The 17,671-nt window shown below is 41.1% G+C and overlaps 1 protein-coding gene across 2 annotated transcripts in view; it reads left to right on the forward strand.

Moving 5' to 3' along the window:
* The window catches only part of Pmp22 (peripheral myelin protein 22), a 31,540-nt gene extending 15,392 nt beyond the window's left edge, over positions 1-16,148 (forward strand). For both annotated transcript variants that reach the window (XM_026409414.2, XM_026409413.2), the window contains exons 4-5: positions 8,168-8,308; positions 15,845-16,148. In XM_026409414.2, the coding sequence (XP_026265199.1) occupies positions 8,168-8,308; positions 15,845-16,008 (305 nt within the window). In that variant the 3' untranslated portion in view covers positions 16,009-16,148. The remainder of the gene's footprint in view (positions 1-8,167; positions 8,309-15,844) is intronic.
* The last annotated feature ends 1,523 nt before the right edge of the window (positions 16,149-17,671 follow it).

Raw genomic sequence — 17,671 nt, forward strand, 5'->3', positions numbered from 1 at the left:
TCATAACCTTTAATAAACATTGTACACTGTGAATGTCCAAAGAAAGGTTAACATATTTGATCATGTACCTGATAACCCCCTTTTTATATCAACTAATGGGATAAGTCTTCTAAGAGCAATTATTTGAGAAGCACAACCTACCCAGATTTTCCTGATTCTGTAGTTTAGCTTTCTATTCTCTGATAAACTCTGCTACCACAGGGCTACAGACTACTCCCTTTTCAAGTCTAAGAACTAGTTAGCAGAACAGGAATGTGGGTCTCAAATCACTAAACTAGACTAAGAAACTAGTTTGTGTGCCACCGAGCCTCTTAATTAGGAGTGCAATTAATTGACTAATTGTACAGGTCGATGCTTAGGACCAGAAGTGTTTCAGATTTTGATTTTTTTTTTCCTTCAGATTTTGGAATATTTGTATGTACACAATGAGATATCTTTAGGATAGTAGGTATTCAATTCTAAACATGAAATTCATTTATGTTTCATATACATCTTATATACATAGCCTAAAAGTAATTTTATATATTTTCAGTGCACCTGCATGGTGACTGCAATCTGTCAAATTTGGCCAGGTGTAGAATTTTCCACTTGTGGTATCATATTGATAGTCAGAAAGTTTCAGATTTTGGAGCATTTTGGATTTTCAGATTAGTGATGTTCAATCTGTATCAAGTTGAACCGGAATACCTTGACATGAAGCTTCTTTCCAGCTACTGAGTGGTTTGTGTTTATTAGTCACCAGCCATCTATGTTTGTTGTAGCTAATGCACTGCTCATAATTACCTGTTGAAAGAGCCTCTCATGCGACCTTCATTGTCTTTGTGAGCTCTGGGAACAAGGGGTAGCTTTTCCATTTGATTTGATTTCTGCATGGCTCACAGGCAAAGATAGCCTGAGAGCTGAGCCCCATTTCATAGTTACCAGCTGGTCTGTTGAACGCTGGGGCGGGACCCACACTGGGCTCCAGGCATGGCAAGCTGGTGGGTAAACTGTAAAGGCAAAGGTCACATTGTTTAGGGTGGGGGCCTCTTGGAAATTCATCTATTTCTGGAATGGTGTTCATCCTGAGAAATAGGGAAAATGGTGATTTTGGTGATGGTAGTAGGTTGGGAGGTTTGGGGGTAGGGGTCTTGGTCTTGGGGGGGGGGGTTCATGTGCATTTTAAAACAGTGCAGCACTATACAAAGGGGAGTTATTCGTGTTTGCTTTTGTGATTCACACCTCTGTTGGACCTGTTTCTCGTGGCCTCCCAGTTTACGCTGTGTCTTGCAATCATCCTTCGTTTCACTTTCACTACAGCCTGTTCTTTTGAGTCAAAGTTTTGTGAGTTTCCTGAAGTGGGAGTAGAGATGGGGCAGGGGTAAGAAAGGGCTGCTGACCATGCTGATGACGTAAGGTGCAGATGAACAATTCACGTTTTCTGAGCCCTTGGCCCACTAGATTGTAGGCCCGAGTTAAGAATACAGCTGAGGGGGCACATGTATTTCCTTCATTGCTCAGCTGCTCCTGTGGCAAGAATCTGACCTTGAAGGGAACTTTGGTCATTGTGCAACTCAGGCTTCCCCTTATCAGCTGGTGAGTGTCCAGCCACAGCCTGCATCAGAATGCTGCCAGCAGCCCCTGTACCTGATGCTCTCATTGGAACAAGTAGGTCTGCAGGGATCTGCAGGGCTTTTTAATTCTAGTGCTCAACACCGAAGTTGGAGATTGGCTTAGAATACTGCACTGTCAGTTCCACAAATTCCTATTACACTGAGTGAGGCCTAGAGAATGACAGCAGGTGCTCAACATGGACTATGTTAAATAATTGCAGACTTGCATTTTGTGGGGGACAGAGTATCCCAGCACAAGAGCTTGTGTAGAAATCCATGGGTTTGCTCCTTGAGACTGGCGTTATATTGGGTTTGACTATGTAAAAGAGATTCACAATTAACAGCTTTCTCCCTTACATCCAATTTCTCTCAACTCTAATAACCATTTTCTGTATATCTGAGTTGTCTTGCTGTAGCACAGGTTGGCAAACTATAGCCTGCAGGCCAAATGTAGCCCACTACTTGATTTTGTAAATAAGTTTTTTTTTTTTTTTTTGGATGAGTGGGACATGCCCTTTGATTTACATACTGGCTATGGCTGATTTTGTCCTACAAAGGCCGGCAGAGTTGCAAAGTTGCTACAGAAATCCTGTGACCTCCAAAATCTGAAATGTTTGCCAACTGACTCTTTACAGAGAGTTTGCTTATCTGTACTGATATCTGGAGAGTATATATGAATTGCTATCAAAGTTGTATCAAAACACTTATTAGAGTTCTGGTAGGTGCACTAATACTGTGTCCCTATTATGACATTGCTTGGCACATCTTCCCCAGATGGAGATGTGCCAGAAACTGAACTTCCTAATGATTCATAACTGCTTATTTACACTACCCTTCAATATTGGCCTTAATGGAGCTATTTTGCACATATTTTTTTTCTTTTTTTTGCAATGATGGGGATGAAGATGGAAGGATAGCATGGAAGCCAGGGTCTCATGCAAGCTAGACAAGCACTCTGTTACTGAGCTACACCCCCAGCCCTGCTCTATTCTTTAAGAGAAATTTTATAGCAACTCTTTTGTTTGAAAATCACAACAACCCTCTGAAATATATGTTAGTACTTCAAGTTGGTGAAAAGGAATCAAGACCAAAAATAGGTAAGTGGCAAGTTAAGCTGGTGGTCAGCAGAACCAGGCAACAGAGCTGTTCCCTGCGCTTTTCTAACCACAGTACATGCACACGTCTTCTGGGTAGAGTCTGGCTTTACACATCCTCTTCTAAGGTCCCATTCTCAGATGGGATCAAACACCTGTCCTTTCCGGAGTGTGTGATATCTGCTCTCCATTACCACCTCCCTGGTCATCTGTCCATTTCAGATCTGAAGAATGATTCTGGCTGGGGAGCAATGTCATTTGAGCTTAGGAATCTCCTCAGGGCCTTGCAGGCTTCCCTTTGAACAATGATAACAGAGCTCTTGAGTCTTGAGCTAGCCTTCAGGGATGGAATGGGCTTGGCTCTGTTTTCCTTTGCTGCCGGTACAATACAGTCAGTCTTCCACGTAGCCATAGCCTCACATGTGCAGATTGTGGACACATTATTTTTCCTTATTTTTTGTATGGTATTTTAAAGTAAGTATTTTAAATTCAGACTATGGCAACGAAGTTTTGATTGTATTAGTAACATTGTATATTCCCTATCATTCAATGTTATTGCTTATCTTTATAAAAATTAAATGGGCAATTAGCAACAAAAAAAAAATGCAGATTGAAAATATTTGAAAACAAAATTGTGTTTATACTGAACGTAGACATCCATTTGCCATTACTCCCTAAACAATGGAGTGTAAGAACTACTTAATAGTATTTATGTTAGGTATTATAAACAATCTAATGATTATTTAAAGTACACAGGAGGATGTACGTAGGTTATTTGCAAATACTACCTTGTTTTATATAAGAGGCTTGAGCATCTGAGGCTTTTGATATGGAAGAATTCGAGAACAAAAACAACTATGGGTAGTATTTGAAAAGTTAAAACCAGGGCTGGGGTTGTAGCTCAGCAGTAGAGCACTTGCCTAGCATGTGCGAGGCCCTTTTTCAAAGGCTCTTCATTTTCCAGACCATGATTTATTTTTAAGTGTGGCAAAATATTCCATATCATGGAGATATACTGTAATATATTTTCCCTGATAAGAATGATATACTACCATGAATGTACTTATTCGAACATTTCTGATTCAAGTATTTAATGTAGTGATTAAGTTGTTGACTCATTATGTTATAAGCATTGGGAATTTTATATATATCCTGCCAAATTTCTAATTACAAAAGGATTATTATGTTATTATTATCCCTATACAGGTACTTAATAGCACATTTACTCTGTTGATATAATCAATTTTTTTTTAATTTTGACAATCCGATGAATAAAAAATTGGTATCACATTCTTCATAGATTTCATTTGTTTTTTGTTTTGTTTGTTTGTTTTTTTGTTTGCTTTTGGTTCCTGGTGAGGTTGAGCACCTTTTAATGTTTCCTGTCTATTCATATTTTCCCTTTGCCAATCGCACATCTTATGGCTTTTTAATTTTTCATTAAAAACTTTACTTTCTAAATATAAGGCAGAGATGCAATTTTATTTTCACAAATGCTTAACCAATATCACTTACAGTCTGTAGTATTTTTTCCTTAATGATTTGTAGGCTGTGTTTGTTGCATAATAAATTTATATGTATACTTCCCAAATCGTCATTCTGTCCCATTCTGTTTTCTTTCACTACTAATACTACATTGTTTGAATTGCTAGGACTTGATCAGATAATACAAATAAAAATATATGAATTAATTTAATAATTACTCATAATGAAGATATAATTTTGTTAATTTTTTATATATTCAATATATACCATACAAAATAATAGACACGACATAGATATATGTCTGATATCTGGTAGGTCACATGCTATCTCCTTGGGTATGTCTTTGTGATTTTTTTCATTTGTTGTTGTTGTTGTTTGTGTTTTAGTTGTTATTTTTGTACTTGGTTCAGAAATTTTCTTGGTTCTTATTGCTCATTGACTTTTAGATGAAGTTTTGAATCACTTCATCAAATTCCAGTTGGGATATTGATTAGAATGGCATCTAGATTGGATAAAATTGGTATCTTTACAAGTTTGAGTGTTTTTATTTTCTAAATTCCTTTAGTTATATATTGTGTCTATATCATTTATGCTTTTTTTTGAGATTGGAGAACTTTTTTTGTTGCCTAATACATAGTCAGTTTGTAAGATTGTCTCATATGTGTTTCAAAAATTTATAGTCTTTGTCATTTGGACACAAATTTTCTGTGTATCTATTGGATTGAAATTGCTGATTTTATTATACGAATAATCCTGAAGCTTCCTTATTTTCATTCTTCTGATTTATTTCCTGAAGGAGGAGCTAAAATCTTCCTCTCTGCAGTTTTCTCAATGTCTTCTCATATTTAATTTTTTGGTTTCTATTTTTTTCTAGGCCTGGTTGTTATATGTGTATGTATATGTTATTATTTCTTCAATCTTAGATCAAGTAAACTAAATCTGTGAAACATTTCTCTGGTTATTTTTTTCAACTTAAATTCTGCTTTTTTCCAGATGTTATCTTTACTTTAATCTGCTTTCTTTTTGTTAACATTTGCCTGGGATTCTTTTTAAAATAGTTTTGTTGCCAACTACCATTTGTTTAGGTGTATCTCTCAGACCAGAAAATGACTAGAATGATTTAAATCCAAAGTGATATTGCTTGTCTTATGAGTAAGTTGAATCTATTTCACATATATTATAACTGATGATATAGTTGGAGTTACTATCTTAATTTATATGTTTAGTTATTGTGCTTATGGTTGAAAACTGCCTTCTTTGTCTTTGTACCCCGAGAGCCAACCAGCGGACTGGCCCAAGACAGTAGACATTCAACAAAAGCTCATTGAATAAAAACATCCTTGGTTCCTTAATTCCACTCTTATCTGGGCAACAGCTTAGGGAAAGATCACTTGTTTGTAATTGGGTGAAGGCTAGAGTTCAAAGCATTGGCAAAAGAGGTTTCAACAAGGACTTAGGTACATTATTAAATCTATGGTACTTTTCTTATTAGTGTACATTTAACATATAAATATTTTAAGTTTTCTTTCTCTGTGAGACCCAGTAATAGCTTACGCTGATGATGAAAGGGAAGGGAAAATAAAAATCCTGAGATCCAGACTGTCCTCTCCACCAGGCTTGCCCCTCATGACATTTCCCAGCCAGAGTGAATCACCCTGTTTTCGTTTCAGATTTGGGTTTCAGATTACTTTGTGCTTTTAGCTGCTTCTAACAGAGTGCTAGATAACATTTTTAAAATGATATTATGGCAACATTAGTTTTCCTGCATAGTGCTCATCCAGAAGAACCATGATGCTAGATAAAGATAAACATTTAATTAAGGCTACATTAAAATGAAATCAGGATGGCTCACAACCCATTAGACATCATCTTCTTGTCTTAATTGACCTAAAGAGAGAGAGGGAGAGAAGGGAAGAGAGAGAGGGAGAGAAAAGAGAGAGAGAGAGAGAGAGAGAGAGAGAGAGAGAGAGAGAGAAAGAGAGAGAGAGAGCACGCATATGTTTGTTACACTGGAGGGAGAGAGTACTAGATTGGAACCAAGGGCCTCCCAGATTAGGCTCATCAAAAACATCTCCGGAAATTTCTCTCAGTGCAAAGGAGCTGGATTAGTTGATCTCAGGTTTCTTCTAACTCTAAAATGCTTCTAGTCTGAGTCTGGGGGAAAAAAAAAAATCTTATGTGAAGCCTAATCAGCATCTTTAAAATTCTTTAAAATTCTACTGGAGGTCAAAACAGGTTTAATTGTATTTAATTATAATTACAGGTTTAGTATCCCTTATCTGAAGTACATGGGACCAAAACTATTTCAGATAGGATTTTTTTAAAGATTTTTGGAGTACTTGCATATATACAATGAGATATCTAGTGAATGGAACCCTAGTCTAAACACCAAATTCATGTATTTCATTATATATCTTATACACATAGTCTGAGGTAATTTTTATATAATATCTTTAATAAGTTTGTGCATGAAACAAATAATTTTGTGAAGGAAACAAAGTTTCACGGTGTAGAATTTTCTTCTTGTGGTATCATGTTGGCTCAAAGAGTCTTGTGCTTTAGAGCATTTTTGCATTTTGGATTTTGGGGTCAGGGATGCACAACCTGTATAAACCATCTAGATTACTTAGCTTTGAATATTGTTTTAAGCACTTCTGGATGCATTTTTAAACCATTGCAATTAGCTGGGAAGATAAAACCCTGCCTCCTTCAGATCATCTTTTCCATTGGGAGCAAGGCCTGACCCAGTTCCCACCCAGGGTGGGCAAGACCTAATGCAGCCCATCTAGGTGGATACCATGAGCTGCCCCCTATTGTGAACTAAGGTTATTTCCTTGTCTCCCTTCCCTCCTGAAATGACATTAATTTGCAGCAAACTGTGAAATGGAGAGACCACAGAGGGGGACCTGTTTTCTTGTTTGAATTTTAGCTGGAAGCTTAGAGGTTTGATTAAAGGTTGGGGGTTCAACAAAGATGAGGATATGTAACCCATGAACCTATCTGGTGATCTGACTGGGCACAAACTGCTCTGGGCTGAGGCTAAAAACCATGATCAACATTGCCCAAGAAAAAGATGCAGCTCTGCCGAGCAAGTAGGTTTCTGTCCCTATATAAAGTCTAGCCGTCATCTTCAGCATTATTTTTTTCAACTTTCTACAAAATTAGTTTGGGCTCTAACAACCATCCCCAGGACCTCTTTGGGAGATGCTGATATTGTGAACAGTGGTTTAAACTCATCTTTTGGGGAAACATTTTAGGGGTTCCTATAAGCCCTTTAAGATCCCTGAAAGCAAGAATTCCAAAATTGGGTAGGGCTCAGGCCCTCTAACACATGTACATGCAGATATTTCTTGACTTATAATGAGGTTATGCCCCAATAAGCCCATCATGAGCTGAAAATATTATACATCAAAAATGCTTTTAATATACCTAACCTTCAGAACATCACAGTTTAGCAATACTGTAGACGGGTTGGTTGTTTCTGCTCACGATTGGATGGCGGACTCGGAGCTGTGGCTCGCGGCCCCTGTCAGCATTGTGAAGGAGGGACCATACTGTGTACTGCCAGTCCAAGAAAAAGATCCAAATTCAAAATCAGAAGTATGGGTTTTACTGAATGTGTATAAATTTTGCACTATTATAATGTCAAAAAAGTACAAGGTGAGCAGTTATAAGTCAGTGATAATCTGTATATCTCAGTAACACACTTGGCAGAAACACTGGAAGGAAATTCAGTATGTTTTAAATTGATTTTAACTCTGAGTAACAAGACTGTAGTTTTCTTATGGCCCTTCCCTACAATGTCCAAAGTTAAACAAGGAGAAAAAAAAAAAATATATATATATATATATATATATATAGTGCATATATATATTTTTTTTCTCCCAAAGAAAATTAAAGTGCAAAAGTAAATTGTCTGAGTTCTGCTAAGAGCAGTCAGGGTCACATACCTCATGGCCATGTCCACCTTTTCTAACCAAGTATTTCTTCCCCCAGAATGGCTACAATCCGTCCAGGCCACCATGATCCTGTCCGTCATCTTCAGCGTTCTGTCCTTGTTCCTGTTCTTCTGCCAGCTCTTCACCCTCACCAAGGGAGGCCGGTTTTACATCACTGGAGTCTTCCAAATTCTTGCTGGTAAGTTGTAAAGTCCATGTAGAAGCGGGGCCTGTCCAAGGATGTAGCCCTGGAATGATGGATATTCATGAGTCTGAACATTGAATGCATTATCATAAAGTTCAGTGTGTGTGTGTGTGTGTGTGTGTGTGTGTGTATGTATCCTTGAACTTGGGAACCCCCCATTTCTCTATGGATGGAGGTGCTCCTGAAAGGACTTAGTGGCTCTGGAAGGAAGTTCCCCAACCAAGCCAGAAGCTATAATCTGGACACATCATCCAAGGTCAATACGGAGGGTAATAGTAGAGCCAAGCCCAGTCTTGAGGGCTGCTTTCTGTAGATGATATCAGACTCTAAGAAATCATTTCTGCATCAGTGCAGAAAATGGCCCTGATGTGCTGAGCACTGGCAAGGTAGCTCTCAGGTACGTGTCTTCTACCTGTAAGTAGGGATGAAATTATGCAGACACATTTTGACCCTCTATTCTCCAGTTCTTAGATTTCACTAGACTTTGATTTTTTTTTCTTGTCATCTTATCATGTCTTCATTTGGGCAACCTTATGTAATATGCCATCGTTCAAATATGGGACCTACAAATAGCAGTCGCCCCTTCTTCTCCTCCCTATATGGTCATCAATAGGTTATTCACAGGCACAAGTATACAGATGCTTCTGTTGTAGATGGAGGCATCTTCCAACATTTTCTCTAGATTCTGGCCAGCGTCTCGCTTCCAATTGACTTATTTTTCCGTTTGCTGACTGCCAGTGGAGTGAGTCTGCAGGGCATTGGAGAGAAATAAAAGAGGCCGATATCATGGTAGATTCTATAGTCCCAGTTCATAAATCATGACCTTCCATATTTACCAGAGTAGGTCTGGGTGCTGTGAGATGTTCTCACTTATGACTTTCTACGTAGGCAAAGGACAAATCATCTCATGTTTTTATTGATGTTCAGAAAGCCCGTGGTACTCTCTCCTCACCCTGTGCTCAGTAGTGACTGGAGGGTTGGAAACTGCGCACATGGGCTTGGTGGTTTAACCAGCAGACGTGAGGCCTCATAAAGGGTTGTACAGAAAGACTGCCTGAGGTTGAATGCGATGACCTTTTCTAGAAGCCAGAGAGTTCCCAAGAAAGAGCCCCCACCCTTTCACCAAACACTTCAATACATTTCAATACTCAGGATCTCAGGATTTTAAAGCCAAACACTGTTTTGTTGTTGGCCCTGGTTTTATTGTACCAAGCCAACTCCTCGAGTATCACCAGCTTTGTGAAATGGCTAATTATGCAATGTGACATCATTTCTAGGTATATGTAAAGCAAAGAGTCTGTTTCCAGACATAATATAGAAGACTGTTTAATACCTTCTAGGGTTTCTTTTTTTTTTTTTGCTCACTGATGACATAGCTGGATATCAAATGAAATGATCATACCCATTGCATCTGTAGCTCATTATCAATTAAAATACACTTAGGAACCAGAATTTTCATTTTATTATTTTTAATTTAATTTATGGAAGCTTATTGTTTTGCTGATGAATAAGCTGAACCTAAGACAGGGTACATGAAGGTCACCCCACTCATTGCAGGGACTGCCGAGTGTTACAACCCCTCCCATACCCCTCCAGTTAGGTACCTCTCCCGCCCCAAATTATCAGGAACGTAAAATCAAAGGCCTAATAGCTGCCTTTTTATTATCTTTTATTAAAACTGAATTCTGGTGCAAAGTCAATTCATCTGTCCCATTTATTATTCCAAACTTTCTAAGCATCTATGATGAATAAGAGCTGGCACCAGCAGAAGTCTTCAAATAAAAAATACTGAACTGAGGACTAAGTTACTGTGGAACTGCTTCTCAGAATAGGCAGAACTTCCACCTTTATTCTTTGCACTGAGATATTTCCACTTTAAACCCTCTAACAATGTCTTTTTAGCAACATCATGCTAGGCCAGAACAAAAAGTCCAGAGATAAGAACCCTTCACATGTCACTGCGCTGTGGGCTAAAGTATTTCTGTTCAGCTGAACAACTCTGAGGTCTGGAGATTTTACAGTCTTCCAAAGTACTTTACTAATCCACCCTTGCTTCACGGCTTTGCTTCCCCCCTCTGAACTCAGTGCAAGCATTTCAGAACTCTGCCATAAATATCTCTGAATTTAAAAGCACATGATTTGTCTCTTCTTTATCCCCTTCCAATCTAGCTGCTTATCTCTCACAAGACCTAATTTTCAGTTATGTTTGTCGGTTGAGTGGTCCACATTTAAGTGGGAAGTTATCTGAAGCAAGCAATGTCAAACTAAAATAGCAGTTATAATTTTGAAATCTGAAGAAGGTTCTGTGCCTGCTTGTCAACTCCAGTCAAAATGACCTGAAGATTGGCCTCCTAGGAACCAAGGATGCTTATAATGTGCATTTGAAATGGCTCTAGGGTCTTCCCACCAAGGCTGAGAACTAAGAATTAGGGAATCTACTTACAAACTTCCTGACTCCTTGAGGCTGTGACAATTCTAAGTCATGCTTGTCAGGTTGTTCCCCAACTCGTGGCCTATTAAGAAGTTAGTATTTGGAGCCAGATACAGTAGGGGGAGGGTGAAGCAGGAGGGATCATAAGGTCAACTTAGCTAGACTGTGTCTCAAAATTTAAAAAAAAAAAGGCTGGGGATGTTGCTCAGTGGCAGACCCCTTAGTCCAATCCCCAGTACTGGAAGGAAAAAAAGAAAATAGTAACAGGAGAGAAAATTAGGGGTAGGATAGCTGGAGTTAAGAACTAGTGCACACTTGGAGAATGATGGCTTGAAATCAAGGAAGAAGTCAGAAAAGCTAAAATAATCAGGAGGGAGGGAAGAGAAGAAGGAGAAGGAGAGAGAAAGAGAACAAAAGGAATGAGGGAGGGAGGGAGGAAAGAAGAAAGTAGTTCTTTGATCATGGGAGACAAAATCTAAGAGCACGCCTACCACAATCTGCAGATTCCATGCAGGGCAGAGGACTCCTCAGAGCACTGAGGCATTTTAAGTGGAAACTCCCAGGCTCTCAGCTGAGTTTCCCAAGAGACTGGTTTATGTGCATAGCTTCCCTTTGAAGGGCCCACTGTGATCTTTATGGATTCTACACTCGCTCTTGCAGGAGAGGCAGGTGGCAGGTGGGTGGGCTTCTGGGGCTGGTTTCTGTTTAGGAGTCCTCTCTGCCCTCTTCTAGATGACAGCTCTTGAGGGGTTAGCGGTCTCCCTGGTCTTCCATATCATCACCTCTCTAGTTCGCACTGAGCCACAAGCCTCACAGTTAAGACCTGTCTTCCTGGATTCCATATTTCTTAGGTGACTGCTTTCTGAAGGCACACCAAAAGGCAGCTCCTTCCGATTCAGTGCTTTTCAATCAGAGCTGCACATTGGAATCAGCTGGGGGTACTTTAAAAAAAAAAAGACAAAGAAACAAACCAACAATACCAATGCACATCCTTGGAGACTTTCATTCAATAGCTCTGGGGTGTGGCCATTCCCTGAGTGACTCAGCTGTGCCCCCAGGTTTGAGAACTATTGGTATAGCATGTGGTCCTCTAGGACATCTTTGCACAGACAGTTAATCCCATTCATAAGCTATAGATTCTTCTAAATCCCTTTTTATAGAGAAGGAGTATCCTGATCCTATATGTGGATTTTGTAGTTTTTCTTCTTTTCAGAACCTGTAGTCACCTATTCCTAGATAGTAATTATCCTTGCCTTTGCTCTGTTGGGTTGGATTACATGAGATGGTGAAAAAAAAATCAAGAAATTCATATAAGATACAGGACCTAGAGAGAAAAAAATCTGCGTGTTTTGAGTCATTTGACTACTTTAGATCCACAAACTAGCACACCACGCAGGGCACATAGAAGCCCCTGAGTAACAATTTGTTTGGTGATTGGATAACTGTGTTCCTGTGGCAGAATCTGACTCAGATTAAATGTGTAATCACTATGATTAAGAAAAACGAAGAAGATGGCAGAACTCGACTCTGGAGCGAGTCTCACCTTTTCCATCTATTCTGTTTCTTTTGTTGTAGACAGATTGATAGAACATTGAGCATTTGGACTGGGATGTGGCTCACTGATAGAGCATCATCACACCAATACCAGGTGGTCTTACCAGACCCTCTCTTTCTTAGCCAACTTCACTTTACTTTCTGTAGCTGCCTCTGCAGGGGTCATCAAAATATACTGTAAAGTCTTTAATTGAATACTGTAAAGTATTAATGTATACTGTAAAATCTTTAATGTAGGGTCACTCCATTACATTCCATATCGAATATTCCCTCCTTGAAATTGTATTCCTTGGGCTTCCAAAACTTTCCTTTGTTCCCACCTGCCTTTGCTCATGCACTGGGTGGTCCTGCTCAACTTTTATCTCTCCCTCAACCCAGATTCAGGCCACTCCTGAGTGAAGCCATTGCATCATCCCCCATAGGTACTGCACCCCTCTAGGTACTTTGCTCTTTACTCATGAACAGCATGGCAAATATGCAAAAGCTTCCTCAATGTACCTTCGGGCCATCTGCCTTGTCCCTGCCCCACACCCATTTTTGCATTGCTGCTGGAGTCATCTTTCTAAAACATGCATCTGATCATATTTCTCCTGTGCTGAGTGTTCCTCCAGGGTTTCCCTGAACATGCCACTGAGGCCCTCAGTGAGCTCTCCAGCCTCCCTCACGTGGGATACTGTTATCCTCATCTGCTGATAGTTTCTGTCTTCTCAGCCTCACTCTTGCTAAAGAGTGGAATTCTGCCTAGAATTCCCTTCCCACCTCTCTTCACCTGGCCACCTCTTATACATCCTTTAGGGCCAACTCAATTACCATCTCCTCCTGAGGCTCCTCCAGTGCCCCATGGGGACTCCATGCCCATCTGTACTCTCAGGGCATCTGGCACATTTCTCTCCTTCTAAAACTATATAAAAAGTATGTATGGATATATCTGTTTTCTGAACAGACACCCCTAAATGCGAGGGCCTTGCCTCATTTATCTTGATGTTCTCAGCATCTAGGACAGTGCCTGCATACAGGAGGCACTCGTTACACATTTACTGGACACAGGGGAATGGAAATGCTAAGGAAGTATGGAGAATTATCTTAGTTGTTTTCTCCATATCCATCTCCATGGTGGCTTCTTTCTAAAGGCTCTGGGCTCTGAAGGGACTTGAGACCTTCCTTCTCTTCCAAAGGACTTAATAGAGAATGTTCAAGTGGCTGTTGCAGAGTCAGCCAGCCATAAACAGGTAGAGACTCTTGTGAGCTGAATGCCCAGTACTTTTATGCTATTTGAATAGGATCTTTGTCCTGCCACATAAAGCTGCCCTGTGTCCCCAGACTTGGGGACCCTCCTAAGGAGTCCCAGTCACTGCCAAAGCATAGGTGGCTCATCTGTGACACCTCTTTTGTCCCTGGGGACCTTGATGACACATCTCCACCTACTGGTTGCTGGAAAAGCAGGGAGTCACATCACTTATCAGGAGGAATGTTTGGCTCAGGGGATGACTACTGTCTAACATTAATTACCCAGGGTTGCAGACAGAGGGTACCCAGCCAGAGTCCATGTTTTATTCCGTTTTTGTTTCAGAACACTCATCTATTGCTTAATGGGCAGGGAGCCTTGAAATAGTAATATATCCTCTAAAACATCAATCTCCTCCTAACAGTGCTAATTGTGTATTTTCATTTTGGCTTTGAAAGTGTCTAAGCTTATTGCTTATTGAAATTGAGCTTAGATTCACTCCTTCCTATTAGGGTGAAGGGTAAAAACTGCATCATCTAGTTAGTTGCTACACTTGGGCATCCTGCCTCTCTCTGTCCCTCTTGTTCAAGGACAGAACCTGATATTTTTCTCTGCCAGTGATTTCGGTCCATAGCTAATCCATGTGGCTACCAAGGCACTTTTTCATGCCAGTGGCTGGTGAAACTCCCCGTGCGGAAGCCCTGCTCACAAGATAAGCAATTTTCTTGCCCTTTTGCTCTCTGTTAATACCTTCCTCCTTATAGAACTGCTTTTGTTAGGTAAGTCACATATAACTCAAGACAATACTTCCATGTTTTCTTTTTTCCCCTGGTGCTGGGGATCAAACCCAGGGCCTTGTGCATACGAGGCAAGTGTTCTACTACTGAGCTACCTCCCCAGCCCTCATCATTTCTTGAACACAAGGATGAACACTTTGTAGAGGTGGGCCAGGGAGCATTAGAGCAAAACAATTGAGGATCTTGGACCTTAACACAAATCAAAACTGCTCTTTTCCTTGACTAGCAATCCACCAGCTATAGTTCCCATCTGACATACATCTTTGCAATTTCCTGAACTTTCTGTACATTGCAGGCAGCCCTGGACCCAATCCCACGATAGTTTTTAAGACTATTATGTGGCTTTCCTTCTGGGGGTCAATTTGTGTGGGCGTTTTTTCCCCCCTCTGAACTGCAGAACAGCAATCTTATCAGGATGGTTAATGTGACACAGTCCCACTACTGCACTTTGTTTAAACAAAGTTGCAGTGTCCAGTAAGATGGTAGCCCAAATAGCAGTGAGGTTAGATGTAGGTGGTCTGGGGCCTTGGGAGCTTTGGAACCACATGAATTCCACACGAATACTGGATTTATAATAGAGTCACTCAGAGCTTCTCAAAGACCCTGTTTTCAGGAGGAAACAGTTGAGCCTTTGTGCAGCTCCAGGCTGGGGCGTTGATGTCACCAGACCCCCTCCCTGCAGAGGGATGCTGCCTGTCATGTGGGCATGGACCACTGGGTTTGATCCTGATTGCTGCCCAGGACCAGAGGTGGAGGCTTTCTTCCCATATCAAAGAACTGCATTGGCAGGCCAAGGAGGGCTGGCCTGAGCTACCTTTTAAAAAGAGCCTGACTGGCCCTTTTATCTGTGTTTGGGCTACAGGCCCAATCTTGGGGCCACCAAATGAAATGGAGCTGGTCCTTGATAATCTTCTCCCTTTGTAACATTGCATCCCACCTGTATTGTCTTCTCCTTCCTCATTTCCTCCTCACCTCCTTTTCTTCTTCTCCTATGCTTAGCAGTGCCCATAGCCATCACCAGCTCACTTTCATGGGGCAGCCCTGCTAAGGAGACTGTAGACTCCAAAAGTCTGAAGAAAATTAATGCCTTTGCTGTGCCATGACACCAGTAATGGTACCATGCCATTTCCCTTCCATTGGCTTTAGATCATGCCACTGTAGGGAGGTTCACAGATTTCCGGGAACCTCCAGGCCATTCACCCTTGGAAAGGGACATTTAGGTTTCTCTTGCAACCCTCATGTTCACTTGTGGTCTGGGAGTTGACAACTGTCAAAGAAAAAAAAGAAATGGGATAGAAAATATGCAGAGGACCTTCATGACCTCAGTAGCCTGGATTGGAACCAGAGAATAAGTTTGTTTTGCTCTTTCCCATCTCGTCCAGCTGTCTCCTCTTGATTCTGAACCTGGAAGCAGATTCCTTCCAGGGTTAGAAATGGTCTCCCTGCACAGGGTTAGGGGGTGGTGGTGGAGAGGGGTTGTCCCAGCAGGAACTCTCCTTCACCTGCCTGTCCCTCTTTCCCAGGTCTGTGCGTGATGAGTGCGGCGGCCATCTACACGGTGAGGCACTACGAGTGGCATCTGAACTCTGGCTACTCCTACGGCTTTGCCTACATCCTGGCCTGGGTGGCCTTCCCGCTGGCTCTTCTCAGCGGAGTCATCTACGTGATCTTACGGAAACGCGAATGATGTGCCCTGACAGTCCGTCTGAGGCTCTGAGCGTACACAGGGAAGGGAGGAAGGAAACCAGAAAACAGGAAAAATAAAATAAAATAAATAAAAAGCTAGCCAAAAGAACCCAAACTCAAGCCAAACCAAACAGAAAACAGTTGAGGGGGGGCGGGATTGCTGTTGATCAAAGATGTATATAATATCTATGGTTTATAAAACCTATTTATAACACTTTTTACATATATGTACATAGTATTGTTTGCTTTCTATGTTGACCATCAGCCTCGTGTTGAACCTTAAAGTAGCTAAGGAAATTTACACCCTAACCGTATAATCGAGCGCAGTATTTTTGTTGTTGGTTTTCAATCTTTTGTTTTGCCCAGAAATCAAGTAACTCGCATCTGGCCCCTTCCCTTTCATCTGAAAGAAGATACCTCCCTCCCACTCCACCTCACGGAAAACCAAAGGGTGGGGCTTGAACCCCAAATGCCCCCAAGCCCTTATAGTGTGGGTGTCCCAGTGCATTTAACAGAAACGTTCACTGCCTAAACCTCTGTGTGAAGCTCTAAGCATGCACAGACCAAAAGCCCCAGACCGGAACCCTCGGCCAAAACGCGGCCTGTGGCTTTAGAATACTTGCCCTTGCTGGTGGAGTACCTTGGTGGCCCGCATAAATGAGAAATCAGTGACAACAGACCTGTGAAATGGTGCTATGGATTTACCATTCCTTATGATCACTAATCATCTAAACGACTCACTGGAAATTTAATTAACAATTTTATGACATAAAATAGAAATGGAGACCTGAAAAAATTCTGTGTAATATAAATGGTTTATAACCGCTTTTGTACCTAGCTAGGTTGCTGGCATGACTATAATTAATAAATCTGAAAAGTCTTCATCACTCCCACATTTTTTTTTCTTACGGTCGGAGCATCAGGACAAATGTCTAGACCTTTGGGACTTTGAATTCCCAGGGCTTGGCTGGGTCTAGAGTGTTCTATGCCTCCAAGGACTGTCTGGCAATGAATCGTATTGGCCACCAACTGTAGATGTATATACGGTGCCCTTCTGATGCTAAGACTCCAGACCTTTATTATATTTTTTTTTTGCTTTGCTTTTTCTGATTTTATACCAACTGTGTGGACTAAGAAGCATTAAAATAAACATCAGAGTAACTCACTGATCTCTCTTGGTTTCTGTGGGGCCTACGTATGGGGACAAGATACACGTCAGGGTGGGCTAAAGAGCTTCAAGGTTGAGATGGTGTCTGGGGTTGTAGTGCGGTGTTAAGCACCAGGATCACAGCTGTCTTACAGGCTACGGGAAGCATGTGATGCCTTCAGATGTCTGTGCAAATGTCTGCTAATTGAAGAGCTGGGAACTATAGCTGAGATGAAGGCTGTAAATGGTCTGAATTCCATTTCATTCTGCCCTCTTTCTGTGCTCTGTTTTCTGATGACCTGCATGGGGAACACAGAGGCATAAAAAGAACTGGCCCAATATATCTGTGCTCAGATCCCTAATGTTGAGGTAGGATACAATGAAAGGTCTGAATTATGGCCACCTGGGGCCAGACTTCTGGATAAAATATTAGTCAGTGCCAACTGAGCTCCTAACACCATGCTGAGATAGGAAAAAGGCAACCGTGTCATCTGGCTCCAGGTTTGGGGGCTGCATC

The sequence above is a fragment of the Urocitellus parryii genome, chromosome 7 (genome assembly GCF_045843805.1).
Source record: "Urocitellus parryii isolate mUroPar1 chromosome 7, mUroPar1.hap1, whole genome shotgun sequence".
Taxonomy (NCBI): domain Eukaryota; kingdom Metazoa; phylum Chordata; class Mammalia; order Rodentia; family Sciuridae; genus Urocitellus; species Urocitellus parryii.